General features: G+C 73.2%; 5 protein-coding genes across 13 annotated transcripts in view; 2 read left to right on the top strand and 3 right to left on the bottom strand.

Annotated features, from left to right (window-relative positions):
* Positions 1 to 1,469, top strand: part of U2AF2 (U2 small nuclear RNA auxiliary factor 2) — a 7,653-nt gene extending 6,184 nt beyond the window's left edge. The window contains exon 10 of the mRNA XM_064503609.1: positions 977 to 1,469. Coding sequence (XP_064359679.1) covers positions 977 to 1,111 — 135 coding nt within the window. The 3' untranslated portion in view covers positions 1,112 to 1,469. The remainder of the gene's footprint in view (positions 1 to 976) is intronic.
* Positions 1,470 to 1,532: 63 nt separating this feature from the next.
* On the bottom strand, positions 1,533 to 5,172 carry LOC135325472 (basic proline-rich protein-like). Of its 2 annotated transcripts, none has more exons than XM_064503575.1 (5): positions 4,556 to 5,172; positions 4,028 to 4,062; positions 3,185 to 3,443; positions 2,300 to 2,643; positions 1,533 to 1,695 (listed from the first exon to the last, which is right to left on the bottom strand). In XM_064503575.1, exons 1-5 carry the CDS (start codon positions 4,590 to 4,592, stop codon positions 1,549 to 1,551), a joined length of 822 nt encoding a protein of 273 aa, XP_064359645.1. In that variant the 5' UTR covers positions 4,593 to 5,172; the 3' UTR covers positions 1,533 to 1,548. The 2 variants fall into 2 exon arrangements, with proteins under 2 accessions (XP_064359645.1, XP_064359644.1); XM_064503574.1 differs by having other exon boundaries at positions 3,185 to 3,448; positions 4,027 to 4,062; positions 4,556 to 5,171.
* Positions 5,173 to 5,372: 200 nt separating this feature from the next.
* LENG8 (leukocyte receptor cluster member 8) lies at positions 5,373 to 13,397 on the top strand. The gene is made up of 15 exons (XM_064503593.1): positions 5,373 to 5,813; positions 6,449 to 6,608; positions 6,700 to 6,804; positions 7,673 to 7,783; positions 7,885 to 8,137; positions 8,240 to 8,375; positions 9,235 to 9,417; positions 9,521 to 9,841; positions 9,913 to 10,047; positions 10,235 to 10,520; positions 10,589 to 10,690; positions 10,813 to 10,881; positions 10,964 to 11,093; positions 11,835 to 12,042; positions 12,336 to 13,397. Exons 1-15 carry the CDS (start codon positions 5,776 to 5,778, stop codon positions 12,496 to 12,498), a joined length of 2,400 nt encoding a protein of 799 aa, XP_064359663.1. The 5' UTR covers positions 5,373 to 5,775; the 3' UTR covers positions 12,499 to 13,397.
* A 15-nt stretch (positions 13,398 to 13,412) lies between these two features.
* On the bottom strand, positions 13,413 to 14,501 carry LENG9 (leukocyte receptor cluster member 9). Its single transcript, XM_064503602.1, has 2 exons — positions 14,264 to 14,501; positions 13,413 to 14,185 (listed from the first exon to the last, which is right to left on the bottom strand). The coding sequence occupies exons 1-2, from the start codon at positions 14,298 to 14,300 to the stop codon at positions 13,434 to 13,436; spliced, it is 789 nt and encodes a 262-aa protein (XP_064359672.1). The 5' UTR covers positions 14,301 to 14,501; the 3' UTR covers positions 13,413 to 13,433.
* A 1,535-nt stretch (positions 14,502 to 16,036) lies between these two features.
* PPP1R12C (protein phosphatase 1 regulatory subunit 12C) lies at positions 16,037 to 25,505 on the bottom strand. Of its 8 annotated transcripts, none has more exons than XM_064503586.1 (21): positions 25,104 to 25,505; positions 24,193 to 24,323; positions 23,517 to 23,622; positions 23,268 to 23,427; positions 22,344 to 22,488; positions 22,171 to 22,245; positions 21,736 to 21,830; positions 21,523 to 21,662; positions 21,388 to 21,449; positions 20,771 to 20,899; positions 20,420 to 20,542; positions 20,139 to 20,269; positions 19,778 to 19,867; positions 19,596 to 19,686; positions 19,182 to 19,316; positions 18,715 to 18,778; positions 18,028 to 18,137; positions 17,522 to 17,626; positions 17,368 to 17,418; positions 17,215 to 17,265; positions 16,037 to 17,083 (listed from the first exon to the last, which is right to left on the bottom strand). In XM_064503586.1, exons 1-21 carry the CDS (start codon positions 25,465 to 25,467, stop codon positions 16,997 to 16,999), a joined length of 2,445 nt encoding a protein of 814 aa, XP_064359656.1. In that variant the 5' UTR covers positions 25,468 to 25,505; the 3' UTR covers positions 16,037 to 16,996. The 8 variants fall into 8 exon arrangements, 7 of the variants coding, with proteins under 7 accessions (XP_064359656.1, XP_064359658.1, XP_064359657.1 ...); XM_064503588.1 differs by having other exon boundaries at positions 20,139 to 20,218; XM_064503587.1 differs by having other exon boundaries at positions 20,420 to 20,539.
* Positions 25,506 to 25,675: the final 170 nt, after the last annotated feature.

The raw sequence follows: 25,675 nt of genomic DNA, 5'->3' as shown, positions 1-25,675 counted from the left end.
CAGGGTGGCACGGGGACACGGGGGTTCCTGGGGGGCGTGGGGAGGGGGCACGGACTCGGGGGGGGCCGCGGTGGGGCTGGGGACAACGTGGGGACATCAGGGTGCTCCAGGGTGGCGCGGGGACACCGGGGTTCCTGGGGGGCGTGGGGAGGGGGCACGGACTCTGGGGGGGCCGCGGTGGGGCTGGGGACAACATGGGGACATCACGGTGCTGCAGGGTGGCACGGGGACACGGGGGTTCCTGGGGGGCGTGGGGAGGGGGCACGGACTCGGGGGGGCCGCGGTGGGGCTGGGGACAACGTGGGGACATCGGGGTGCTCCAGGGTGGCACGGGGATGGGGATGCCGGGGGGTGTGGGGGGACGTGGGGAGGGAGCACGGACTCTGTGGGGGCTACGGTGGGGATGGGGACAACACGGGGACATTGGGGTTCTCCAGGGTGGCACAGGGACACCAGGGTTCCCTGGGGGGACATGGGGACAAGGCCTGGACTCTGGGGGGGCCGCGGTGGGGCTGGGGTCAACATGGGGACATCAGGGTGCTTCAGGGTGGCACAGGGACACCAGGGGGACATGGGGAGGGGGCCTGGACTCTGTGGTGGGGACGGGGATGACATGGGGACATTGGGGTTCTCCAGGGTGGCACAGGGACACCGGGACACCAGGGTTCCTGGGGGGACATGGGGAGGGGGCCTGGCCTCTGTGGTGGCCGCGGTGGGGCTGGGGACAATGTGGGGACATCAGGGTGGCACTGGGACACCGGGGGGGACATGGGGAGGGGGCCCGGACTCTGTGGTGGAGCTGGGGACAACGTGGGGACATTGGGGTTCTCCTGGGCGCGACGGGGACACGGAGGGTGGCCGGAGCCCGGGATTGGCACTGGGAGGGGACAGGGACGACGCTGAGGTTCCCCAAGGCGCGACGGGGACGCGGAGGCCCCCCCCGCCCGCTCCCTGACCCCCCCTTGCCCCCCCGCAGATCTTCGTGGAGTTCACCTCGGTCTTCGACTGCCAGAAGGCCATGCAGGGCCTGACGGGCCGCAAATTCGCCAACAGAGTCGTCGTCACCAAGTACTGCGACCCCGACTCCTACCACCGCCGCGACTTCTGGTAGCCGCCGGGCGGGGGGCGCGGCGGGGGGGGGGGGGGGGCGCCGGGGGGGGCCGCCCCCGCCCCCGCTCGCCCTTTTTACGTTCTCCCCCCCCCTCCCGGTTCCGGTTCCGTTTCCGTTTCTCCTCCTCCCGCTCGGTTTCACCGCGCGCCCCCCCCCCGTGCCCCCCCACCCCGCCCCGCTCCAGCGCTGGTTTCTCACGTAGTCGCGGTCGCCTCCGTCGCCCCCCCTGCCCCCCCCCCGTCTCTCTGTGGCGTTTCGTAGCGGCGAAGACGAGCCCCCCCCGGCCCCCCCCCCCGCGGTGGGACGGCGGCGGAGGTGCCCCCCCCCGCCCCCCCTAATTAAACGATTTTTCCAATTCGCCGGGGTCGGCGTCTCGCTTGGGGGGGGGGGGTCGGGGGGGCTCAGGCGTTGGGCCCAGGCGTCCGGGAGATGCTGCTTTATTGAGGCGGAGCGGAGGTGGGCCCAGGCATCCGGGACGGGGAGCGAGGGCCCAGGCGTCCGGGACGTGGGGGGGGCTCAGCCCCCCGCAGCCCAGGGCCGGCAGCCCGGCCAGTTGGGGCGTCCGGGGTGGGGGCGCTCCACCACTGGGGGGGGGAAGGGGGGGGCACCGTGGGGCAGGGGCTCACAGACCCCCCCTGCCCCGTAGAGGGGTCCTGGGGGGGGGAACAGTCTGTGGCCCCCCCATTCCTTTCATTTGGGGACCCCCCCCAAGCTGCTCTGCTCTCTGACCCCCCCAAACCCCATGGATATGGGGGGCCCCCCCAAAACCCCCCAGATTTGGGGACCCCCCCAGCTGCCCCTTCATCGTTGGGGACCCCCCCTCAGCCCCCACATTTTGGGCACCCCCAAACCCCCCCCATAAATGCCCCCCCCCCCATCCCTGGTTTCTGGGACCCCCCCACCCAACCCCCTGCTTTGGGGCCCCCCAGGTTTGGCCCCCCTGGATTCCCCCCCCCAGCCCCCTCCCTGTTTTTGCCCCCCACCCCCAGACCCCTCCCCCTTTTGGGGCCCCCCCAGCCCCTCAGATTTGAGCCCCCCTGGACCCCTCCCTGATTTGGGGCCCCCCCATTTTGGGCCCCCCAGGCCCCCTCCCTTTTTTGGGGCCCCCTGCATTTGCCCCCCCCCACAGCCCCCTCCTTGATTTGGGCCCCCCCCAACCCCTCAGCTTTGGCCCCCCCCGGCCCCCACCTTCCACGTGGATCTCCTGGGGGGGGCTGGGGGGGGAGCCCCCCCGGCGGCCCCCCCGGGGTTGTAGGTGCAGTAGTAGGAGCCGTTGTCGGGGAGGCTCAGGGGCCCCAGGGTGAAGCGCGCGGTGCCCCCGGCCGGCACCCGCTGCCCCCCCCCCACGGCCCCCCCGGGGCCCCCCCGGAAGAGCCGGAAGGTGGCGGGGGGGGCGCCGGGGGGGCCGCGGCAGGCCAGGGCCAGGGGGGAGCCCTCGACCACCCGCGCTGGGACCGGCGGCTGCGGCGGCTCCGGCGGCGGCTGCGGCGGCTCCGGCACCACCCAGAGCTGCGGCGGCGGCAGCCGGGGGTCTGGGGGGGGCAGGGGGTCACGGGGGCCCTCCGGGCTGTCCCCAAAGCCTCCCGACTGTCCCCAATGCCACCCCGGTTGTCCCAACCTCTCCCGACTGTCCCCAATCCATCCCCTGGATTGTCCCTGGCCCCAGCTGCTGCTTACTGTCCCCAAATCCTCCGGACTGTCCCCAACCTCTCTGGATTGTCCCCAGTCCCACCCCCGGGGTCTTCCTGGCCTCCCAGACACCTCGTTGTCCCCAACTGCTTTTCAGTGTCCCCAAATCCTCCGGCCTGTCCCCAATCTCGCCCCTGGATTGTCCCCAATCCATTCTTTGGGGTCTTCCCGACCTCCCAGACACCTCGTTGTCTCCACCTGCTTCTTACTGTCCCCAAATCCTCCAGACTGTCCCCAATCCCACCCCCGGATTGTCCCCAAATCCTCCAGATTGTCCCCAGCCTCTCTAGACTGTCCCCAATCCCACCCCTGGGGTGTCCCCGACCTCCTGGCCACCTCCCCGTCCCCAAGCCACGTCCCCGCGGCGTGTCCCCGTCCCCGCACCGGTGTCCAGCAGGAGCACGGTGTTGCTGGGGGCGGAGGTGACGTTGCCGTTGCCGTCGCCGCCGCGGCAGGTGAAGTTGCCGCCGGCGCGGGGGGTGAAGAAGACGAGGCCGCTGGTGCTGGTGGCCATGTGCTCGCTGCCGGGGTCGGGGCGGCCGTCGCGCAGCAGCAGGAAGTGGCTCCAGGCGCCGCGGCAGCTCAGCGACACCGCGGACGGCAGCCAGGCCCCCGCCTCCGGCTTCAGGGACGGGGACGGGGACGGGGCTGCGGGGACACGCGGGGACACGGGGACAGTGTCAGACCCAGGGACGGGGCTGCGGGGGGACATGGGGACAGCATCAGCCCCGGGGCTTTGGGGACAGGGATGGGGGACAGGGACAGCGTCAGCTCCGGGGCTTTGGGGACAGGGACAGCATCCACCCTGGGGATGTGGGGACGTGGGGACATGGGGACAGGATCAGCCCCAGGGACGTGGGGACGGGGACAGGGAGCGCGTCAGCCCCATGCGTGGGGACGTGGGGACATGATGGCTTGGAGATGGGGACACAGGGCAGGGACAGCATCAGCCCCAGGGACACGGGGACACAAGGACACGAGGGCCCTGGGGATCAGGGGATCAGGGGACACAGGGATAAAGGACAGGGATGGCGTCAGCCCCACGCGTGGGAATATGGGGACACAGGGACACAGGACCCACAGATGGGACCCCAGGTCATGGGACAGGGACCACGTCGGCCCCACCTGTGGGGACACAGGGACACGGGCAGGGTCTGAGCCTTCATCCCCCCCCACATGTCCCCACGGTGTCCCCGTGTCCCCCCCGTGTCCCCCCGGGTACTCACAGTCCGTGGCCCCGCACGACCCCGCCACGAAGCAGCCTGCGAGAGACGGAGCCCGTGGGCCACCCGCGGACGCCCTGTCCCCATGTCCCCACGTCCCCAGCGTCCCCAACCCCAAACGTCCCCAAACCCTGTCCCCATATGTCCCCAAACCTCCCCAAACCCTGTCCCTGAATGTCCCCAAAGGTCCCCAAACCCTGTCCCCAAACCTCCCCAACCTCCATCCCCAAATGTCCCCAAACCCTGTCCCCAAACGTCCCAAAACACCATCCCTGAATGTCCCCAAACCTCCCCAAACCCTGTCCCCAAATGTCCCCCAAACCCCTCCCCAAATGTCCCTGAATGTCCCCAAACACCCCCAGCTCCCCAACCCCAAACGTCCCCAAATGTCCCCAACACGGAGCCGTCCTCAGCCCCCACCCCATCCCCGAACACCCCCAATCCCCCAACGCCCCCAACCCCAAACGTCCCCAAACGTCCCCAAACGTCCCCAAATGTCCCCAAACGCCCCCGGCCGCCCCCGGCCCCGCACCGAGGAGGAGCAGGAGGAGGGGGAGCCCCGTGCCCATGGCGTCCTGGCACCCGCTGCCCCAGCGATTGCAGAAGTCACCAGAAGAGGAAGAGGAAGGGCTGGGCCGGGCCGGGCCCCCCCGAAACCGCTGCCCTGCGCTCGCCCCCCCCCCGGGGGGGCGAAACCGCCGCCTCTTATCTCTGCCCTTCCTCGGGGGGCCCCGAAACCAGCACCCCTGAACTCGGGGACAGGAAACTTCCGCCCCTTATCGCTGCCTTTCCCTGGGGGGGGCCCGAAACCGTTGTTTAACTCTGTCTTTCACTGGGGGGGGGGGCCCCAAAACCGCCGCCCCTTAACTCTGCCCGTATGGGGGGGCCCTGAAACCACCACCCCTGAACTCAGCCCTGTCTTTGAGGGGCCCCGAAACCGCCACCCCTGAACTCTGCCCTTCCCCAGGCTGCTGGGCGGGACGGGACCGCCCCCCCCCGCCCCCGAGCACAGGCTGCCCCCCTAGGGGCCCAGGCGTCCGGGGCGGGCGCTCTGCCCCCCCGTTTCAATTTCGGTTGCGCTTTGGGAGGGGATTGTCCTCTGCGGGCCACCGTTCCCCCCCACTGCCTCTGGCTACGCTCTGCGGCCTTCCTCGCTCCCATTGGCCGGCTCTGTTTCAAGTCCCTCCCTCACCGCCGTCCCCTTCTATTGGCTCGATGCTTTAGACCCGCCCCCTAGGCCCTTTGGCCACGCCCCTTCCCCAATCTCGCCTCCCCATTGGTCCGCCCGCGGGGCTCCCCCCCACCTCCGCCCCGCCCGCGCAGCCACGGCGCCTGCGCCCGTGACGTCACCGGAAGACGACGGCGGCCCGCGGCCGGAAGTGGAGGCGCGAGGCGAAGGAGGAAGTGTCGGAGCGGGCGGCGCCGCCATCTTGGGAGCGCGCGAGAGCCGCCGGTGCCGCCGCGAGCCTGAGGCGGGCGCGACCGAGCCGGGGGCAGCGGCGGGGCGGCGGCGGGGGACCGGGAGCCGGAGTGGGGCCGGGCGGCGCGTGACGGCCCCGCGCAGCGCCGCAGCGGGCGGCGGCAGGAGGCCCCGGGGGCCCGGCGGGAGCCCGGCCGGCCCCGGGGCTGGTGGCGGCGGGGCGCGGCGAGGCCGTCGTCGCCTCGGCCCGGCAGGGGAGGCCTGAACCGCCCCGGCGGGGCCGGAACCCCCCGCCCGGGGCCGGACCCCCCCCCGCCCCCGCCGGGCTCGCCATGGCCACCAACATCGGCGACCAGCGGGCCCCGGAGTGGTGAGAGCCCCGGGGGGCCGCGGCGGCCCCGGGGGGGGCCCGGGGCGTTCGGGGGGGGTTAAACCACGGTATTGGGGGGGGAACCGGGGCGGCCCCGGGGGGGGACTGGGGTATTTGGGGGGGGTGTAAAACCACGTTATTGGGGGGGGAGGGAACTGGGGCTACTCCCGGGCGGGGGGGGGGAGACCCGGGGGGTAAAACCGGGGTATTGGGGGGGGCAGAACCCGGCTGCCCCTGGGGGGGGGGGTCCAGAACCGGGGCATCCCCTGCGGGGGGAGAACCGGAGTATTTGGGGGGGGGTTAAACTACAGTATTTGGAGGCGGGAGGGGGGAACCGGGGCTGCCCTGAGGGGGGGGAAACGGGGTATTTGGGGGGGGTAGAACTGGAGCAGTCCTTGAGAGGGGGCGTTAAACCAGGGTATTTGGGGGGGTATTTGGGGTCCCCGCCCCCCCCCCCCCAGAGCCTCTAGGCCCTTTTGGGGGGGGGGGTGTCACCTGGGGGGGCTGTTTGCGGGGCAGGAAGGGACCAGACGCAGCCTGGGGCGGGGGCACACCCCGTCCTGCCCCCCCGCCCCGGGCCCGGGGTCCGCCGTTCCCCCCCCCGCCGCCGCCTGACGCCCCCCCCCCCCCCGCAGGGCGCCGCAGTACAGCCTGGGGGGCGGCGGCGGCGCCCGGGAGAACGGCCTGGAGGCCCCCCCCCACGAGAACCCCGAGTGGGAGAAGGCCCGGCAGGCCCTGGCCAGCATCAGCAAGGGAGCCGCCGCCTCCGCCAAGAGCGCCGGCAGCGCCCCCCCGGTGAGCCCCCCCCCCGCCCACCACCCTGGGGGGGCCGCCCCCCACCCCGCGGCCCCCCCGGCACGGCCCTGACCCCCCCCCCGCCCCGCAGTACGCCCCGCAGCCCGGCGACCCCGGCGCCCTGCCGCCGCAGCAGTACTACCAGTGGTACCAGCCCTACGGCTACAGCTACCCCTACGGCTACTACTACCCCATGGTGAGTGCGCCGCGGCCCCCCCGGACCCCCCCCGCGGCCCCCCGGCGATGCCCAGCCCCCTGGTGCCCGTCCAGCCTCCGAGAAACTGTCCCCAGGAGCCAAAACGGGGGGGTTTAGCCCCAAATACGCGACGGGGGGGCTTTAAGCAGCTCTCTGTGCTGTGGGCCCCCCCCAGCTGGGGTTGAGCCTGTGAGAAAGGGGTCTGAAGAGCCAAAATGGGGGGTTTTAGCCCCAAATATGCGACGGGGGGAGCTTTAAGCCCCTCTCAGTGCTCTGGGGGCCCCCCCGCCAGGGTTAAACCTCCAAGAAAGGGGTCTAAAGAGCCAAAATGGGGGGTTTTCGCCCCAAATGCCTAAGGAGGGGGGGTCTCCGGGCAGCTGCCTGTGCCGTGGGGGTCCCCGAGCTGTGGCTGAGCCTGGGGGGAGCAGGGCTGGGGACCTGGAATGGGGGGGTTTAGCCCCAAACGCCCAAGGGGGGGGGTCTGTGGGGTCCCCCAGCCTGTGGGAAACGGGTCCGAAGAGCCAAAATGGGGGGTTTTAGCCCCAAACACCTGGGGGGAGGTCTGTGGGGATCCCCCAGCCCGCGAGAATCAGGTCTGAAGAGCCAAAATGGGGGGTTTTCGCCCCAAATGCCCAAGGGGGGGTGTCAGTGGGGTCCCCCAGGCTGCGGGAAATGGGTCCAAAGAGCCAGAATGGGGGGGTTTTCACCCCGAACGCCCAATGAGGGGGGTCAGAGAGGTCCCCCAGGCTGTGGGAAATGGGTCCGAAGAGCCAAAATGGGGGGGCTTCGCCCCGAACGCCCAAGGGGGGGGCACCGTCGACCCCCGGGCCGGCCCGGCCCCCCCCCAGCACCGCCGCCGTCTCCGCAGAACGTCTACTCGGGCTACAACTCGCCGGGGCAGTACGGCGTGGCCGGCGGCTACTCGTCCTCGGCCCCCCAGCAGCCGCCGGCGCCCGGGCAGCAGAGCAGCCTCAGCCAGGTGAGGCCCCGGACGCCTGGGCCCCCTCCCCGGACGCCTGGGCCCCCCCCCGGACGCCTGGGCCCCGTCCTGAGCGCGTCTCTCTCTCTCTCCCCCCGCAGCAGCCGCCGGTGCCCGGCCTGGATGAGGCCCTGCCCTACCCCAGCCCCCAGCCCCAGCTGCCCCCCGCCGCCCCGCCGCAGCCCCCCCCGCCCCACGGCGGCCACCCCCCCGCGCCGGGGGCCCCGGCCGGCCCGCTGCCGCCGCCCACGGGGGGGGCCGGGGGGGCTGGGGCCGCCTACGCCCCCCACACCTACGCCGAGGGGCCCAGCCCCAAGCCCAAGAAGGGGCAGCAGCTCTGGAACCGCATGAAACGTGAGCCCCCCGACCCCCCCGGGACCCGGCCGTGGGGCTGGCGATGGCGACCCGCCCCCCGCCCCCGCGGCCAGGCTCTCACCCCCCCTTCGCCCCCCGCAGAAGCCCCCGGCGCCGGCGGCCTCAAGTTCAGCCTCCCGAAACGGCCGTTCGTGCTGACGAGCCAGAGCTTCGGCGGCGCTGAGCAGCACGGCGCCTTCGGCCCGCAGCCGGGCACCGAGAAGCACCACGCGCACGGGTGAGCCGCCCCCCCCCCGCCCCCCCGCCAGCGGGGCCCTCGGCCTCGTCCCCCTCCTCATCCTCCACCTCGTCCTCCTCGCGCTCCTCCTCGTCCTCCTCGTCCTCCTCATTCTCACGCTTCTCGTCCTCCCCCTCCTCATCATCCTCATGCTCCTCACACTCTTCCTCCTCCTCCTCTTCCTCCTCGCCTTCCTCCTCGTCCTCATCCTCGTCCTTCTTGCGCTCCTCCTCGTTCTCCTTGTGTTGCTCCTCCTCTTCCTCGCCTTCATCCTCGCTCTCGCCCTCCTCCTCCTCGTCACCCTCGCCCTCATCGCCCTCACCCTCCTCATCCTCCTCGCCTTCGTCCTCATTCTCCTCGTCCTCCTCCTCCTCGCCCTTGTCCTCGCCTTCCTCCTCCTCCTCGCCCTCCTCCTCCTCGCCCTCCTCCTCCTCGCCCTCCTCCTCCTCGCCCTCCTCCTCCTTGCCCTCCTCGCCCTCGTCCTCCTCGCCTTCGTCCTCCTCCTCCTGGCCTTCGTCCTCCTCCTCCTTGCCCTCATCCTCGCCCTCCTCCTCCTCGTCGCCTTCGTCCTCCTCCTCCTCACCCTCATCCTCGCCCTCCTCCTCCTCGTCGCCTTCGTCCTCCTCCTCCTCGTCGCCTTCGTCCTCCTCCTCCTCGTCGCCTTCGTCCTCCTCCTCCTCGTCGCCTTCGTCCTCCTCCTCCTTGCCCTCATCCTCGCCCTCCTCCTCCTCATCGCCCTCGCCCTCCTCTTCCTCACCTTCGCCCTCCTCTTCCTCACCCTCGCCCTCCTCTTCCTCGCCCTCCTCCTCCTCCTCGCCTTCCTCCCCCTGGCCCTCCTGGCGCTGACGCGGGGCCGCAGCTCGGCGGGGAAGCCGGAGGACTGGCCGCAGGACATGAAGGAGTACGTGCAGCGCTGCTTCACCGCCTGCGAGTCGGAGGAGGACAAGGACCGCACCGAGAAGCTGCTCAAGGAGGTGCTGCAGGCGCGGCTGCAGGACGGCACCGCCTACACCATCGACTGGAGCCGCGAGCCGCTGCCGGGGTGAGGGGGGGCCCGGGGGGGCCGCGCCGCGCCGCGCCGTGCCGTGCCGTGCCGTGCCGCGCTCCCCCCCGCCCCGGCGCGCCTCACCGCGCCTCTCCCGCAGGCTGGGCCGCGACGGCGTCGCCGAGAGCCCCAAGAAGAAGCGGTGGGAGGCGGCAGCGCTGCGCCCGGCCCCGGCCCCCCCCGGCCTGCCCCAGCCCCCGGCCCAGCCCCAGCGCGGCGGGGGGGGCGGCGGCACCGGCGGGGGGGCGGCGCCGGGCCCCCAGCCCCAGCGCGGCGCCGGCCGGGCCCGCGGCAACGGCTTCCCCACCAAGTTCGGCAACCGCAACGTCTTCATGAAGGAGAACAGCTCGTCCTCCAGCGCTGGCTCCCGCTCCCGCTCCCGCTCCTCCTCCCGCTCGCCCGGGCGGCACTTCCGCCGCAGGTAAGGGGCCGCCCCACGGCGCCCGCCCCACGGCGCCCGCTCGGCCTCACCGCCCGCCTTTGTCCCCGCAGCGACTCCCACTCGGACTCGGAGAGTTCCTTCTCCGGCGGCGAGGCCCGCCTGGGCCCCCGCCGGGCCGCCCAGAAGAACCGGGGCCGCGGGGGCCACGTGGAGCGCGGCCGCATGCGGATGCAGCGCGGCAAGAGGTACCCGGACGCCGGGGCCCCTTCGGGGCTCCCCGGGGCGGGGCGGGTCCCGGGGGGGGGCGGGAAGGGGTCTTCCGCGACCCAAAACGCTCCCAATCCGTCCCGTTTGGCGGGGGGGGCCCCGGGAGGGACACCAGGGCCCCGGGGACGCCTGGGCCCGCCGCCACGCCGCCGCCTCCCCGTGCAGGCACGACCAGGGCCCCTCGAAGCGCAACCGCAAGCGCAACGCCATGGACTACGAGGACCCCGAGAAGGAGTTCAAGAAGCAGCGGCGGGCGGCGCGCTTCCAGCACGGCCACGCCAAGAAGCTGCGGCCGGAGCCGCTGGTGCTGCCGCTCGCCGGCGCCGACGCCGCCGCCTCCGAGGGCCTCGACTGGAACGAGCTGCAGATCCTGGGCACCTGCCAGGACGTCACCAAGCACTACCTGCGCCTCACCTGCGCCCCCGACCCCTCCACCGTGCGCCCCGTGCCGGTGAGTCCCCGTCGTGGCCCCCAGCGCGGCGCCCCGGGGCCCGGCCTGACCCCGCCGCCCCCCCCCAGGTGCTGCGGAAGTCGCTGTGCATGGTGAAGTCGCACTGGAAGGAGAAGCAGGACTACGCCTTCGCCTGCGAGCAGATGAAGTCCATCCGGCAGGACCTCACGGTGAGCGCCGGGGAATCCCGCCCTCCCCGAGCTCCGGCCGCTTTTCCGGCCCCCTTTCCCGGTCCGGGAGCCCCTCGGCGGCCCCGGAGCGGCCGGCGCTCACGGCCCGCGTCCCGCCGCAGGTGCAGGGCGTCCGCACGGAGTTCACGGTGGAGGTGTACGAGACGCACGCCCGCATCGCGCTGGAGAAGGTGGGTCTGGGGCAGGCGACGCGACTCGGGGGGGGCCGCCGGGACTCCTGGGTCTCTGACGGGCCCCCGCGTCACCGCGCAGGGGGACCACGAGGAGTTCAACCAGTGCCAGACGCAGCTCAAGTCGCTCTACGCCGAGAACCTGCCGGGCAACGTGGGCGAGTTCACTGCCTACCGCATCCTCTACTACATGTTCACCAAGAACTCGGGCGGTGAGCAGCACCGGGGCCACCGGCGGGGGGGGACGCGATGCGACGTGGGGGCTCCCCTGACCCCCACGGGCCGTGACCATAAAGATGCCGCGTTGAGGGGCCAGAGCGCCCCGCACAAGGCAGGCGGGAGGACCCTGGGCGCTGCGGAGGACTTGGCGTACTGGGGGGAGGAAGTCCCCGTACATCCCCCATGGCATGAGGGCGTTTGTTGGCCGTCCCCACGCATCCCCCATGGCCATGACCATAAAGATGCCGCGTTGAGGGGCCAGAGCGCCCTGCACAAGGCGGGCGGGAGGACCCTGGGCACTGCAGAGGCCTTGGCGTGCCGGGGGCTTTGGTGGCTGTCCCCACATGTCCCCCACGGCACGAGGGGTTTGGTGGCCGTCTCCATGTGTCCCGCATGGGCCACGACCATAAAGACGCCACATTGAGGGGCCAGAGTGCCCCCGCACAAGGCAGGTGGGAGGACCCTGGGTGCTGCGGAGGCCTTGGCGTGCTGGGGGCTTTGGTGGCCGTCCCCACACGTCCTCCATGGCAGGAGGGGGCTTTGGTGGCCGTCCCTGTGCGTCCCTTAGGGGCTGAACCATAAAGACGCCACGTTGAGGGGCCAGAGCGCCCCTGCGCAAGGCGGGCGGGAGGACCCCGGGCGCTGCGGAGGCCTCGGCGCGCCGGGGGCTTCGGTGGCCGTCCCCGCGCTGGGGCCTCGGCTGAGCGGCCCCCGTGTCCCCCCCGTCCCCGCAGACATCACCACGGAGCTGGCGTACCTGACGAAGGAGCTGAAGGCGGACCCGTGCGTGGCGCACGCCCTGGCGCTGCGGGCGGCCTGGGCCCTCTCCAACTACCACCGCTTCTTCCGCCTCTACCGCCAGGCGCCCGCCATGTCCGGCTACCTCATCGACAAGTTCGCCGAGCGGGAGCGCAGGGCCGCCCTCAGGGCCATGATCAAAACGTATGTGAGGCCGCCGGCGGCGCCCGCGGGCTAGAGTGGCCCCCCCGGCCGCCGGCCCGGGCGGGGGGGGGGCGCCGGGGGCGCGGGGGGGGCGGGGGGCGGCCGGAGCTGCGCGGCGCCGCAGGTAAGTGCCACGGCGGAGGGGGGGGCGGTGGCGGGCGGGGGGCGGCGGGGCGGCGGGGGGGTCGGGGGGGGGCGGCGCGGCTCCGCGCCGGGCGTCTCTCCGCCGCGCTCCTGCCTCTTCCCTTTTCCCCACGTTTTCGTTGTGTTTTTTATCTGTTTCTCTCCTCCAGTTTCCGCCCGGGGCTCCCAACCTCCTTCGTCCGGGCAGAGCTGGCCTTTGAGTCCGAGCAGAGCTGTCGGCTTTTCCTGGCCGCTCTCCCGCTCTCTTACACGGGGCCCGACGCCACCAAGATTGACTGCAAGCAGAGCTTAGCGGTCTTGGCCACCTTCTAAGCGCCCGCCCGGCCGCCCCCCCGCCCCCCCCGGGGCGCCGCACAGCCCCCCCGTCGGCCCGGCCGCGCCGCAGCCCCCCGGGCCGCCCTAACCCTTCTCTTTCCGTCTCTTTCTCCCGTCAGGATCCGGCCTCGGCCGCGCCCGGAGCTGCCGGGATTCGGGGGGGGGGGGTCGGGATCGGGGCGGGGGGGCACCGCCGTCGCCCCGGCCCCGCCGTTCGGCCCGTCGCGGGGGGGGGGACGGGGGGGGGGCGCCGCAGCCGTTCGCCGACGCCGTTCGCCGACCGACCGCCCGCCGGCGGGGGGGGACGAGCCCGGGGGGGGGCCGCCTGCCCCCCCCCGGCGCCCACTAACCCTTGTCTCAGTTTCTCTCTCTCTCCTTCCTGCTGCCGAGGTGGCGCCAGGCCCCGACCGCCGGCCCAGCCCCCCCGGACGCCGCCCGCCCCCCCGCGGCCCCCGACTCGCCGCGCTCAGCCTGCGCCAGCGGCCGCGCCGCCCCCGCCACCGCCTCTATCTCTCTCTTTGTTTTGACGCTCAAATTTTATTTTTTTGGTTCGTATTTAATTTATTTCCCCCCCCTCCCTCCCCCCTCCCGTCTGCACCGCTTCCTCCTCCCTCCGGTTTCTTTGCAGGTAAAAAAAAAACGACACGTTTTTCTTCCCCCCCCTCGCCGACCCCCCCTCCTCCTCCCCCCTTTTGGTTTCTTTCCCTGGTTCCCCCCCCCCGGACGGGGCCGTGCTGTATCGCCCGGCCTGGCCCCCGCCGGGCCAGGCCCCGCCTCGCTCCCCGGCCGCCGCAGCCGCGGCTTTTTAACTGATTCCCCCCTTTTTTTGAACAGAAAAAAGAGGAAAAAAAAAAAAAAGAAAAAAAAAAACGATGATAATAAACCAAAAACAACGAGCCGGCTGCGGCGTGTGTGCGCGGGGGGGGCCGCGCTCAGGGCCGGGGGGCGTCCGGGGGGGCCCTGGCGTCCGGCGCCTCCCCCGCCTCGCGCAGGACGTCGAGGACGGTGCGGCCGCTGCCGTCGGAGCCGAAGACGTGGTCGCGGCGGGCGTCGCGGTCCCAGAGGCGTTGGCCACCGTAGGCCACGTAGCGGACGCGGTGCAGCGGCACCCCCAGCTCCCCGGGGCCGGCGTCGGCCAGGGGCCCCCAGAAGAAGTCGCCCAGCGGCCGCTCCAGCAGCCCCCGGAACCGGTCCCAGTAGCCCACGGCCGCCAGCGCCGGGTCCAGCCGCGGGTCCCAGCGCAGCCGCGCCAGGACGTCGCCCGCCGGGCGCAGACGCCGCTTCCCGGTCCCGGCCTCGGCTCTGGCTCCGGCCTCGGCTCCGGCTCCGGCCTCGGCTCCGGCTCTGGCTCCGGCTCCGGCTCCGGCTCCGGCTCCGGCCGGCGGCTGCTCCCGGGGGGCTCCGGGATGGGGGTGGCGGCACCGGGCCCCAAACCGGCACCGGCCCTCCAGGAACCAGCGGCAGGGGGGCGGCTCCGGCTCCAAGCCCGTGTCCTGGGGGGGCTCCGGCTCCAACCCTGCGTCCCGGGGAGGCTCCAGCGCTGCCTCTGTGTCCCGGGGGGGTCCCGGCTCCAGCTCCGGCTCAGCGTCCTCGCAGCGTCTCTGCTCCGATCCCGCGTCCTTGGGGCATCCTGGCTCCAACCCCGCGTCCCGGGGGGGCTCCGGCTCCGTGTCCTCGGGGGGCCCTGGGGGCAGATGGGGGGTGTCAGATGTCCGGGGGGGGGTGGGGAGCCAGCCATGGAAACACCCACCCACCCACTCACCGGTCTCGGCGGGTCGCGGCGGCTCCTCCCCGGCCATTGGGGGGGGGGCTCGAGAGGGGCCGGGGGGGGGGGGGGGGGCCGGTGCCGGTGACTTCCTGGTGCTGCCGAGCCGGGCCCAGGCGTCCGGGAGGGGCCCAGGCGCCCGGGAGCAGATCCCGCCCCGCGCAGGGACGTGTCCGGGCAAAGGGCAGCGCCCAGCCCAGAGCGCGAGGGGCCCAGGCGTCCGGGCCCCGCCCCCGGGGGGGGGGGAAGGTGTTGATGGACGTCGATGGGCCCGAGGAAACACGAGGGTGTTTTTTTTGGGGGGGGGGGGGGGTCCATGTTTCCCACCCTCTGGCTCTTACAGGTGTCTCTATAGAAACGCAGAGCTCACGTGCCCGGGGGGGGGGGGGGGGGCATATGTGTGTGTGTGGTGGGTGTGTGTGTGGGTGTGTGTGTGTGTGTGTCTCTGCATAAACTGAACATATGTGGATATAAAAATATATATATGTGCATATGTGCACACGCACACACACACACGCACACACACGCGCACGCACACACACGCTCCCTCCCCCCCCATCTAGCACTAGTGTGAGTGCACGTGCTAGCTATAGCTGTAGCTACACATACAGAATATATAGGTGCATATGTATAGGAATGTATAGGTACATATGTGTATGAATAATATTTATATGAATAATAGACATATATATGTGTGTGTCTATACATAAAATGCATACATGTGTATATAAAAAAATATATATGCATACACACACGTATAGATTATATGTATATATTATTCATATACATAGATGTACATATACATTCTGTATGTATATACAGCTCTATCTAGCACATATATATATATGCACACACACACACATGCATTTTATGTAGAGACACACACACAGAGTCTCACAGACGCACTCTCTAGTGCTACATGTGGAGTTTTTGTGTCTACATAAAATGCGCGTGTGCGCGCGTGTGTGTGTCTGTCTGTCTGTATAAATGTGCCAGATACACATGTACAGGCACATAAAAAAATGTATATGTACATGTGTATAGGCCCAGTAGATGAGAGAGAGAGAGAGAGAGAGAGAGAGAGAGAGAGAGAGAGAGAGAGAGAGAGAGAGAGAGAGAGAGAGAGAGAGAGTGTCTTGCACTCTCTTGTGCATGCGTGCGCGCACACACACACACACACACACACACACACACTTCATGCACATCCACATTATGTATGGGACTATACACATCTCTAGCATGCAGATGCATGTGCTTGCACAGGCACGCGCTCATGCTGGGGGTGTGTGTATCTATCTATCTATCTATAAAATACACACACGCGCATGCCCATGTGCACACACATGTGCACACACGCAGATACGTATACTTTATATACACTATATGTAGAGCCCTATGTATAGCGTGCGTGCGCGCTCTCGCTCGCTCTCTCTCTCTCGCCGTCGCTACACGCGTCTGACCCAGGTGCCGCTGGCGCCGGCCGCTGCTCACGTGAGCGACGCACGGATCCACCTGCACCTGCGGGGCGGCACTTTATTTTTTTTAATGTATCCACACCCGTGCGTGTGCGTGCGTGCATGCGTGCGTGTGTGAGAGAGAGAGCGAGAGCACACACGTGGGCGCGCACACACACACACGCACACGCACACACACACACACACGTGTCTCCACGTCCCGCCCCCTCCACATCTGCTCTTGCGTGTCGGCCCGTGTGCACACGCGTGTCGGTCCCATGACCCCCCCCCCCCCCCCCAGCAGACAGAGGCCGGATCTGGTCACGGTTTATTGCCCCCCCCCGTCCCATAATGCACCGCGCCCCCCCCCCCCCAAACCGACCTTTTTTTTTTTGGTTTGTTTTTTTCCTTTGTTTTTTTCCCCTTTTTTTTTGCAAAAATACCTGTGGGGGGCGGGGCTCGGACACCTGGGCCCCGCCCCTTGGCTTCCCGGGGGCGGGGCTTTGGCGGTGGGCGTGGCCCGTGGCGAGGCCCCGCCCCCAGCACACTTTGGAGGGGGGGCAGGGCACCGAGTGCATGATTGGCTGCTTGGACCCGGGGGCGGGGCTGGCGTGCAGTAGCCCCGCCCACTATGACACCAGGGAAGGGGGCGGGGCAATGGCACCGCAGAAGCCCCACCCACTTTGACACGACGAAGGGGCGGGGCAAGACAGGCCCCGCCCCATGCAGGGAGGGCGTGGCCTCAGAGGAAGGGGCGGGGTCAGTGCATCAACATGGGGCAGCCCCAGCGCAGCCTGGCCCCGCCCCCTCAAGCCCCGCCCCCTCCACCAGTGCCCCATGGCGGTGCGGGGGGGCAGCAGGGACCCACAAGTGGCCATTGGGGCCCATGAGGCAGCTGTGGGGCAGCAGCGGGGCCGTGGGGGGGCTGTGGGGTGGCACTGGGGAGCTGTGGGGCAGCAATGCAGTCCCATGGGGGGCCGTGGGGCAGCAGCGGGGCGGGGGGCGGCTGTGGGGTGGCAACAGAGCCCTGTGGGGCAGCAGCAGAGTCCCGTGGGGCAGCGGCAGAGTTCTGTGGGGCAGCGGCAGGGTCCATGGGGGGCCATGGGGCGGCCGTGGGTCCCGCCGGTGGCCGTGGGGCGGCAGTGGAGTCCCGGGGGGCTGCGGGGCGGCGGCAGCAGCGTCTGCGGGCGGCCGTGGGGCAGCGGCGGGGTCCCAGGGGGGGCCGTGGGGCAGCCATGGGGTGCCGTGGGGCGCCGCGGGGCGCCATGGGGCAGCGTCACTTGGAGAGCTTGCTGATGACCCGGATCAGAGCCGCGTTCTCGTCCTTCAGGCGCTGGTTGTCGGCTTTGAGGTCCGAGAGGGCCTGGACGGGGGGCAGAGGGGTGAGGACCCAGGCGTCCGGGCCCCACGGCGCCCCCGGAGCCCCCCAAGGGCCCAGGCGTCCGGGCAGCCCCCCCCCCCCCCACAAGGGCCCAGGCGTCCGGGCGGCCTCACCTTCAGCTCCTCCTCCAGCTCCGCCGCCTTCCGCTCCAGCGCCCGCCGCTCCTGGGGGGGGGCAGAGAGGGGCTGGGTGGGGGGCAGAGCCCCACGGGGGGCCCGGGGGGGCCCAGGGGGGTCCGGGGGGGCCCCGGCGTCCCCGACACTCACGAATCGCTCCAGCTCCAGCAGCGCCGGCCGCTCCGCGATCCTCTCCTGCCGCTGCGGGGGGAGACGGGGGGGGGGTGAGGGGGACTCCTGGGCCCCGCAGGACGCCTGGGCCCCCCCGGGGATGCCTGGGCCCCCCCGGATGCCTGGGCCCCACCTGGGTGACCCGCTCCAGCTCCAGCTTGATCTGGGTGAGCTTCAGCTCCGTCTCCTGCAGCTGCTCCTTGAGCTTCTCGTTCTCGGCCCAAAGCTCCTCGTAGAGCTGCGCCGGTGGGGGGGGGGGTCAGTGGGGAGGGGCCCAGGCGTCCGGGGCCCCCCAGCCCCCCCCGGAGCTCAGAGGGGGCCCAGGAGCCCGGGCCGCCTCGTTGCCCTGTGCGGACGGGGGGGGCCCAGGCGTCCGGGCCTCACCTTCTGGTAGTCGGGGCCGGCGGGGGGGCTGGGGGGGCGGCGGGGGGGCGAGGGGGGGCCGCGGCCGCCCCCCGCCGGCCCCCCGGGCCCCCCCGCGCCCCCCCGCCCCTGCGCCCGGCCCCGTCCTCGGCGCCGCCCGGCTCCGGCTCGTCGCTCTCCTCCCCCTGGGGACGGGGCGCAGGGGGGGTTGGGGGGGGCCGGGGGGGGGCAGGGGGCATGCTGTGGCCCCCCCCCGGCCCCCCCAGAGCCCCTCACCTCGGCGCCGGGCCCCCGCCGCTCCCGCCGGGGCTTCCGCCGCTCCCGGGCGCCCGGGCGGCTCCGCGGCTCGGCCTCGGCCTCCGGCCCCGGGGCCTCCGTCTCCGGCCCTGCGGGGGGGGCGGGGGGGGCGTCAGGGGGCCCCGGCGTCCGGGCCCCATTGCCGGGGGAGGGGGCTGCTCGAGGGGGCGGCGCCGGGGCCTGGGGGGCTGCAGGGGGGAGTTGGGAGGCAGTTGGGGGGCTCTGGGGGGCACTTGGGGGTTCTGGGGGGGGTCGGGGGCAGTTGGGGGGCTGCAGGCAGCAGTTACGGGGCTGGAACAGGGCAGGGGGTGTTGGGGGGCTCTGGGGGGCAGTTGGGGGGCTCTGAGGGGGGTCGGGGGCAGTTGGGGGGCTGCAGGGAGCAGTTATGGGGCTGGAACAGGGCTGGGGGTGTTGGGGGGCTCTAGGGGATAGTTGGGGGGCTCTGGGGGGGTCGGGGGCAGTTGGGGGGCTGCAGGGAGCAGTTATGGGGCTGGAACAGGGCTGGGGGGTGTTGGGGGGCTCCATAGCAGGGTGGGGGGGAGCCAGGAGAGTCTGGGGGAGAGCTGGGGGGCTGCAGGGGGGAGTTGGGGGGCTCGGAGGGGGGGTGGAGGCAGTTGGGGGGCAGCTAGGGGGCAGTTGGGGGGCAGCAGGGGGGGCAGCACCCACCTTTCTTCGCCTGCGAGCCGGGGGGGCCAGGGGCGGCCAGGACCCGGGAACGCCAGGAGGAGTCCTGGGGGGGGGGGAGTTAGTGTGTGGGGGGGGGAGACCCCAGACCCCCCCGAGGCCCCATCACCCCCCCGGGACACCCCCCATAGCCCCCCCCAGGCCCTACAGCCCCCCAACAGCCCCCCAGGGACACCCCAAGGCTGCCCATTGCCCCCCTATAGCCCCCCATGGCCCCCTGTAGCCCCCCTATAGACCCCCCAGCCCCCCCATTGCCCCCCTGTAGCCCCCCCAGAAACACTCCCCAGCCCCCCTATAGCCCCCCCCAGGCCCTATAACCCCCCATGGCCCCCTATAGCCTCCCTATAGACCCCCCAGCCCCCCCATTGCCCCCCTGTAGCCCCCCCAGAAACACTCCCCAGCCCCCCCATAGCCCCCCCGCCCCCCCAGGGCCCCCGCAGCCCCCCCACCGCGCTCTCCAGGGGCGGCGCCCCCTCCTCCCGGTCCCGCCTCTCGTCCTCTCTGATTCGCTGCTCAGGCGCCCGCCCCTCCCCGCCGCGGCCAATTGTCTTCTCCGCTTCCTTCAGCTCCGTCAGAGTGACGCCCTGGGGGGGGCAAAAGGGGGGGGTCACTGCTCAGCGGGGGGGGGGCAGCCGTCTGGGACCCCCCCAGCGGGGGAGAGACCCCAGGAACCCACCCGGCCTCCCACCACGGGCCCAGGCATCCGAGAGCCCCCCCCCACGGGCCCAGGCGTCCGGGAGCCCCCCCCCCACGGGCCCAGGCATCCGAGAGCCCCCCCCCACGGGCCCAGGCATCCGAGAGCCCCCCCCCACGGGCCCAGGCGTCCAGGAGCCCCCCTCCCATGGGCCCAGGCGTCCGGGTACCTGCGTGGACCTGCGCGACTGCCGCATGAGGCGGGATCGGGCCTTGCGCTGCGACTCCGACTCCTCGTCCCGCACGGGGGTCTGGTAGGACCTGGGGGGGGCGGTGGGGGGCGGTGGGGCCCAGGCGTCCGGGCAGCCCCGGGAGCGGGCGGGGGGCCCAAGCGTCCGGGCCGCGGCCTCACCTGCGGGGCCGGGGGTCGGCGCTGGGGGCGGGGGGCACCGGGGGGGCCGCGCCGGTGTCCGGCTTCGCCTGGAGGCCTCCGTCGGGCGGCCTGCGGGGGGGGGAGCGTCACCGCCGGCCTGGGGGGCCCAGGCGTCCGGGCTGCAACCCCCCCGATCCCAGACTACCCAGGGGCCCAGGCGTCCGGGTCCCACAGAGCCCCCCCACACAGAGGCCGAGGCGTCTGGGACCCATGGAGCACCCCCCCCCCATGCAGGAGCCAGGCGTCCGGGACCCACGGAGCCCCCCCACACAGGGGCCCAGGCGTCCGGGTCCCACGGAGCACCCCCCCCCACGCAGGGGCCCAGGCGTCCGGGACTCACGTGCGGGGGGGGGCGTCGGGGAGGGCGAAGATGCGGCGCGTGGGGGTCGGGGGGACGCGGGCCAGGCGCGGCTCTTTGCTCTGCGAGGGAGGAGCCCAGGCGTCCGGGGGGGCCCAGGCGTCCGGGAGCCCCTGGCGGGGGGGCCCAGGCGTCCGGGGGGGCCCAGGCGTCCGGGGGGAACCGGCAGAGGGGCCCTGCGGCGACCCCAGGTGCCCCAAACCGGGGTGGGAGGGGTCACAACAGGCCCCGCCCCTTGCAAGCGGTTGGGCGGAGCTTCCTACCGGGTCACCCGCTGCGCTCCCTTCCTCCCAATTGGCCGGCTCCAAGGCTGCGCTCTTATTGGCTGAGCCCGGGCCAATCAGGGTGCGGTTCCACTGCTGCAGCAGCTCCCAGATGTCCTGCTGCTGGGGGGGTGGGGCCGGGGGTGGAGGGGGCGGGGCCAAGGGGAAGGGGTGGGGCCAGGGAAGGGGTGGGGCCAGAGAGAAAAGGGGTGGAGCAAAGAGAGGGGGCGTGGCCAAGGACGGGGAAGGGGCAGAGGCAGGATTGAGGCTGTGGCAAGGGCGGAGCTTGCAGCCGGGGGGGCGGGGCCTGCAGCCAGGGGGCGGGGCCTGCAGCCGGGGGGCGGGGCCTACCTTGTCCGGGGCGGCGAGGCGGGGGCTGGAGGCCGAGCGCTTCACGGCGCCGTCGCGGGGGGCCCCGGGGGGGGGCAGCGCCCCCAGGCTCCCCGTCTTGCGCAGGCCCCACGGCGGCCCCCCCGGCGCCTGCGGACGGTGGGGGGGGGTCAGGGGGCCCAGGCGTCCGGGGCACCCCGGAAGGGGCCCAGGCGTCCGGGACGCCCCTTCCCCCGAGGGAGAACCCGCGAAGGGCCCAGGAGTCCGGGCACCGCCCCCTGCCCGGAGAAGGCGGGGCCTGTATGTGAGGCCCTGCCCCACCCCATTGGCCCCGCCCCACCCTGCTAACTCCACCCCATTCCATTGGCCCAACCCCACCCCATTAGCCACACCCCATCCCTTTAGCCCCGCCCCACCCCACTAGCCCCACCCCACCCCATTGGCCCCGCCCCACCCCATTGGCCCCACCCCATCAGCCCCGCCCCACCCTACTAGTCACACCCCATTCCATTGGCCCCACCCCACCCCATTAGCCCCGCCCTACCCCACTAGCCCCACCCCACCCACCCCACCCCATCCCTTTAGCCCCGCCCCACCCTGCTAGCCCCACCCCTTGCCCATATAAGGCGGGGCCCTACCTTGCCGGCGGGGGGGACCCCGTTGGGGGTGCAGCTCTCGGCGGGCGCCTCGGCGGGGGGCTCTGGGGGGGGGCACACACAGGAGGGGGTGAGGGGCTGCCCCACCCCCGGGGGGCCCAGGCGTCCGGGGCTCACCGGGTGGCGGCAGGGGGGGCCCCTCGTCGGCCTCGTCGCCGCTGTCGTCCTCGGGCAGGGCGATGGCGCCCAGCGCCGGCTCCTTGGACTGGTCCTGCACCGAGATCTTCTCCCGGCTGCTCATGCGGCACACGGAGCTCCTGGGGGGGCGGGGGGGGGTCAGCGGGGCGCGGGGGGGCCCGGGGGGGGGCCGGACGCCGGGGCCCCGCTCACCGGCGGTGCTTGCTGCTCCAGGCGGGCGCCGGGTCGGGCTCGGGGCCCGGCTCGATCAGGGCCGGCGGCACTGGAGGCTCCTTCTGGCTGCGCAGCTGCGGGGGGGGGGGACGGGGGGGTCAGTCGGTGCCCCCCAAGGGCCCCCCCAGGTTTGGGGCCCCCCTCAAGGGGCTCAGGGCTCCCCCCAGGGCCCCCCCACACGTTTGGGCCCTCCCCCAAAGGGGCTCAGGGTCCCCCCAAGGGCCCCCCAAGGTTTGGGCCCTCCCCCAAAGGGGCTCAGGGTCCCCCCCCAAGGCCCCCCTACATGTTTAGGGCCCCCTCCAAGGGGCTCAGGGCCCCCCCAAGGGTCCACACACACATCTGGGGCCCCCCCAAGGGACTCAGGGCCCCCCCAAGGGCCCCCCCCAGTTCCGGGCCCCCCCCGGGGCTCCTCACGTGGTCCTGGCGCCTCTGCAGCTCCTCAAGCAGGGGCAGCGTGTCCTCGTCCGCCAGGTCGCACGGCCGCTGGCCCTGGGCACGGGGGGGCGGGGGGGGGCTGAGACGGGCCCCGGCGTCCCCGCAGCACGCCCCCCCCCCCGCCATGTTCCCCCCCCCCCCCCCGCGCTCACCACGTTGTTGCGCGGCGCCATGTCGCAGAGGTGCTCGGCCAGCAGCCGGCAGGCCTCCTCCACGCCCCAGTGCGCCGCGGCGTGCAGCGGCGTCCAGCCGTCCTTGTCCCGCACGTCCGGGTCGTGGCCCGCCTGCAGCAGCAGCCTGCGCCCCGCGAGGGCTGGGTCCCGCGCCCCGGACGCCGGGGCCCCCCATGTCCCGGACGCCAGGGCCCCCCGCACCAGGGCCCCCCACACGCCGAACGCCGGGGCCCCCCGCACCGGGGATCCCACACCCCGGACACCTGGGTTGTGCGGCCTGGACGCCTGGGCCCCCCTGCACCAGGGTCCCCCGCGCCCCGGACGCCTGGGTCCCTCAGCCCCGGATGCCTGGACCCCCCCATACCAGGGCCCCCTGCACCCCAGAAGCCTGGGCCCCCCCTGCACCAGGGCCCCCCGTTCCCCAGGGTCCCTCAGCTCTGGGTGCCTGGGCCCCCCCCACACCAGGGTCCCCCGTGTCCCGGACGCCTGGGTCCCTTGGCCTTGGGCCCCCTGTTCACCAGGACCCCCCACGCCCCGGACACCTGGGCCCCCCTATTCCCCAGGGTCGCTCATGCCCCGGACACCAGGGCCCTTTCCCAGCTCTGGGGGTGGCGCAGTGGGGCCCGGACGCCTGGGTCCTTTCCCAGCTCTGGGGCTGGCACAGTGGGGCCCGGACGCCTGGGTCCTTTCCCAGCTCCCAGACGGGACTTTGGGTCCCGGACGCCAGGGCCCTTTCCCAGCTCTGGGGCTGGCACAGTGGGGCCCGGGCGCCGGGGCCCTTTCCCAGCTCCCAGACGGGACTTTGGGTCCCGGACGCCGGGGCCCTTTCCCCGCTCGTGGCAGGATCCCGGACGCCGGGGCCCTTTCCCCGCTGGGGGCGGCCCGGACGCCGGGGCCCCTCACCTCATGACCTCGATGTAGCCCTTGGCGGCGGCCACGTGCAGGGCGCTGGCGCCGGTGGCCGGGTGCCGGGCGTCGCTGATCTTGCCGGCGTTGAGCCACTGCCGGGTGTCGCGCAGCATCCGCTCCTCCTCCTCCCGCTTGGCCGCCGCCACGTCCACCCCTGGGGGCGGGGCAGAGGGGCGGGGCGGTGTGCGGCCCCGCCCCCCGCCCGGCCCCGCCCCCGGGCCCCGCCCCACCTCTGCGGGCCACCTCGGCGCGCAGCAGGGCCTCCGTGCCGTCGTCCTCGGCCACGTCCAGCGCCAGGTCCCCGTCGCTGTTCACCGCCGCCACGTTGGCCCCGTGCTCCAGCAGGTACCTGGGGGCGGGGCCACGGGATGGGGGCGGGGTCATGGGCCGGGGGCGGGGTCACAGGCAGGGGGCAGGGTCATGGACCAGGGGGCAGGGCCACGGGGTGGGGCAGGGCCATGGGATGGGGGCGGGGTCATGGGCCGGGGGCAGGGTCACAGCCAGGGGGCGGAGTCATGGACCAGGGGGCAGGGCCATGGGGTGGGGCGGGGCCACAGGATGGGGGCGGGGGCATGGGCCGGGGCGGCAGGGTCACAGCCAGGGGGTGGGGTCACAGGCCAGGGGGTGGGGCCATGGTCTAGGGGGCGGGGCCACAGGCCAGGGGCAGGGCCACAGGCTGGGGGGCAGGATCATGACCCAGGGGGTGGGGTCACAGCCCAGGGGGCAGGGCCATGGGCTGAGGGGTGGGGCCATGGCCCAGGGGGCGGGGCCATGGACCAGGGGGCGGGGCCACGGATCAGCCCCGATTGCCGAGGGACCGGGACGGGCCAAACCGCGGCCCCCTCGTCACCCCCGTGTCCCCCCCGTGGGCCCTGCAGCCCCCCGTGCCCCCCCCGCGCCCCCCCGCCCCCCCCCTCACTGGGCGATCTCCCGGTAGCCGCAGGAGGCCGCCACGTGCAGCGGGGTCCAGCCCTCGTTGTCGGCCTGGTCGAGGTCGGCGCCGCTCTCCACCAGGAACCGCACCACCTCCATGTTCTCGTCGATGCAGGCCTGGGGGCGGGGGGGGGGGGGTCACCCGCGGGCCTCCGCGGGGCCCAGGCGTCCGGGAACACCACCCGCGGCGGGCCCAGGCGTCCGGGACTTATCACCCAAGAGGGGCCCAGGCGTCCGGCCCCCCCCATCCCCTCACGACAGGCCCAGGCCTCCGGGACTTATCACCCGCGACGGGCCCAGGCGTCCGGAAACCCACAGGCGCGAGGGGCCCAGGCGTCCGGGACTCATCACCCACGAGGGGCCCAGGCGTCTGAGCCCCCCCCATCCCCTCACGAGGGGCCCAGGCGACCCCCCACCCCCCCACAAGGGGCCCAAGTGTCCGGGCCCCCCTCATCTCCTCACAAGGGGCCCAGGCGTCCGGGACCACCACCCACGACGGGCCCAGGCGTCCAGGACTCATCACCCACAAGGGGCCCAGGCGTCCAGGCCCCCCCCATCCCCTCACGATGGGCCCAGGCCTCCGGGCCCCCCCACCCCCACAAGGGGCCCAGGCGTCCAGCCCCCCCCATCCCCTCACGACAGGCCCAGGCGTCCGGGACTTATCACCCGTGACGGACCCAGGCGTCCAGAAACCCACACGCGCGAGGGGCCCAGGCGTCCGGGACCACCACCCACGACGGGCCCAGGCGTCCGGGCCCCCCCACCCCCACAAGGGGCCCAGGCGTCCGCCCCCCCATCTCCTCACGCGGGCCCCGTTCGCGCGCACCTCGCGCCCCCTGGCCTCGGCCCCGCCCCCTGGCCGCGGCAGCCCCGCCCCCTCGCCTCGGCCCCGCCCACCTGGTGCAGCGCGCTGATGCCGTCGGCGTTGGCGCCGTTGAGCAGCGCGCGCCCCCCCGCGCGCACCATGGCGCGCGCCTCGGCCAGGTCGGCGCCGGCGCAGGCGGCCAGGAACTCGGCGGCGCGCTCGAAGCGCACGGCGCGCGCGCGGGGGGGGCGCGGGGGCCCCGCCGCCGCCGCCGCCGCCGCCGCCGCCTCCCACTGCCGCAGCTGCTCCCGCCGCCGCTCCCGCGCCGCCGCCGCCGCCGCCGCGCCCCCCGCCGCCGCCGCCATCGCCCCCCGCCGCCGCCGCCGCCGCCGCCGCGGGGCCCCGCCCGGCTTCCGTACGGGGGCGGCGCCGGAAGTCGCGGGGGCGGGGCGCCATGGCAACGGGCCGCGCGCGGGGCGCGCCGGGAAGCGGAGGCGGCGCCGCGGGGGGCGCCGGGAGATGTAGTCCCGCGGGGCACGACGGGAAACGGGCGGTCCCAGCCCCCCCCTCCGGTCGGGGGGGGGCACGTGCGACACGGGGCCGCGACGCGAGGCCGCGGTGCGACACGGGGGGGTTGTGCGACGCGCGAGGACGCGCACGACGC

This window comes from Dromaius novaehollandiae, chromosome 39, assembly GCF_036370855.1.
Source record: "Dromaius novaehollandiae isolate bDroNov1 chromosome 39, bDroNov1.hap1, whole genome shotgun sequence".
NCBI lineage: Eukaryota > Metazoa > Chordata > Aves > Casuariiformes > Dromaiidae > Dromaius > Dromaius novaehollandiae.
This window is presented reverse-complemented; position numbering and strand designations above follow the sequence as displayed.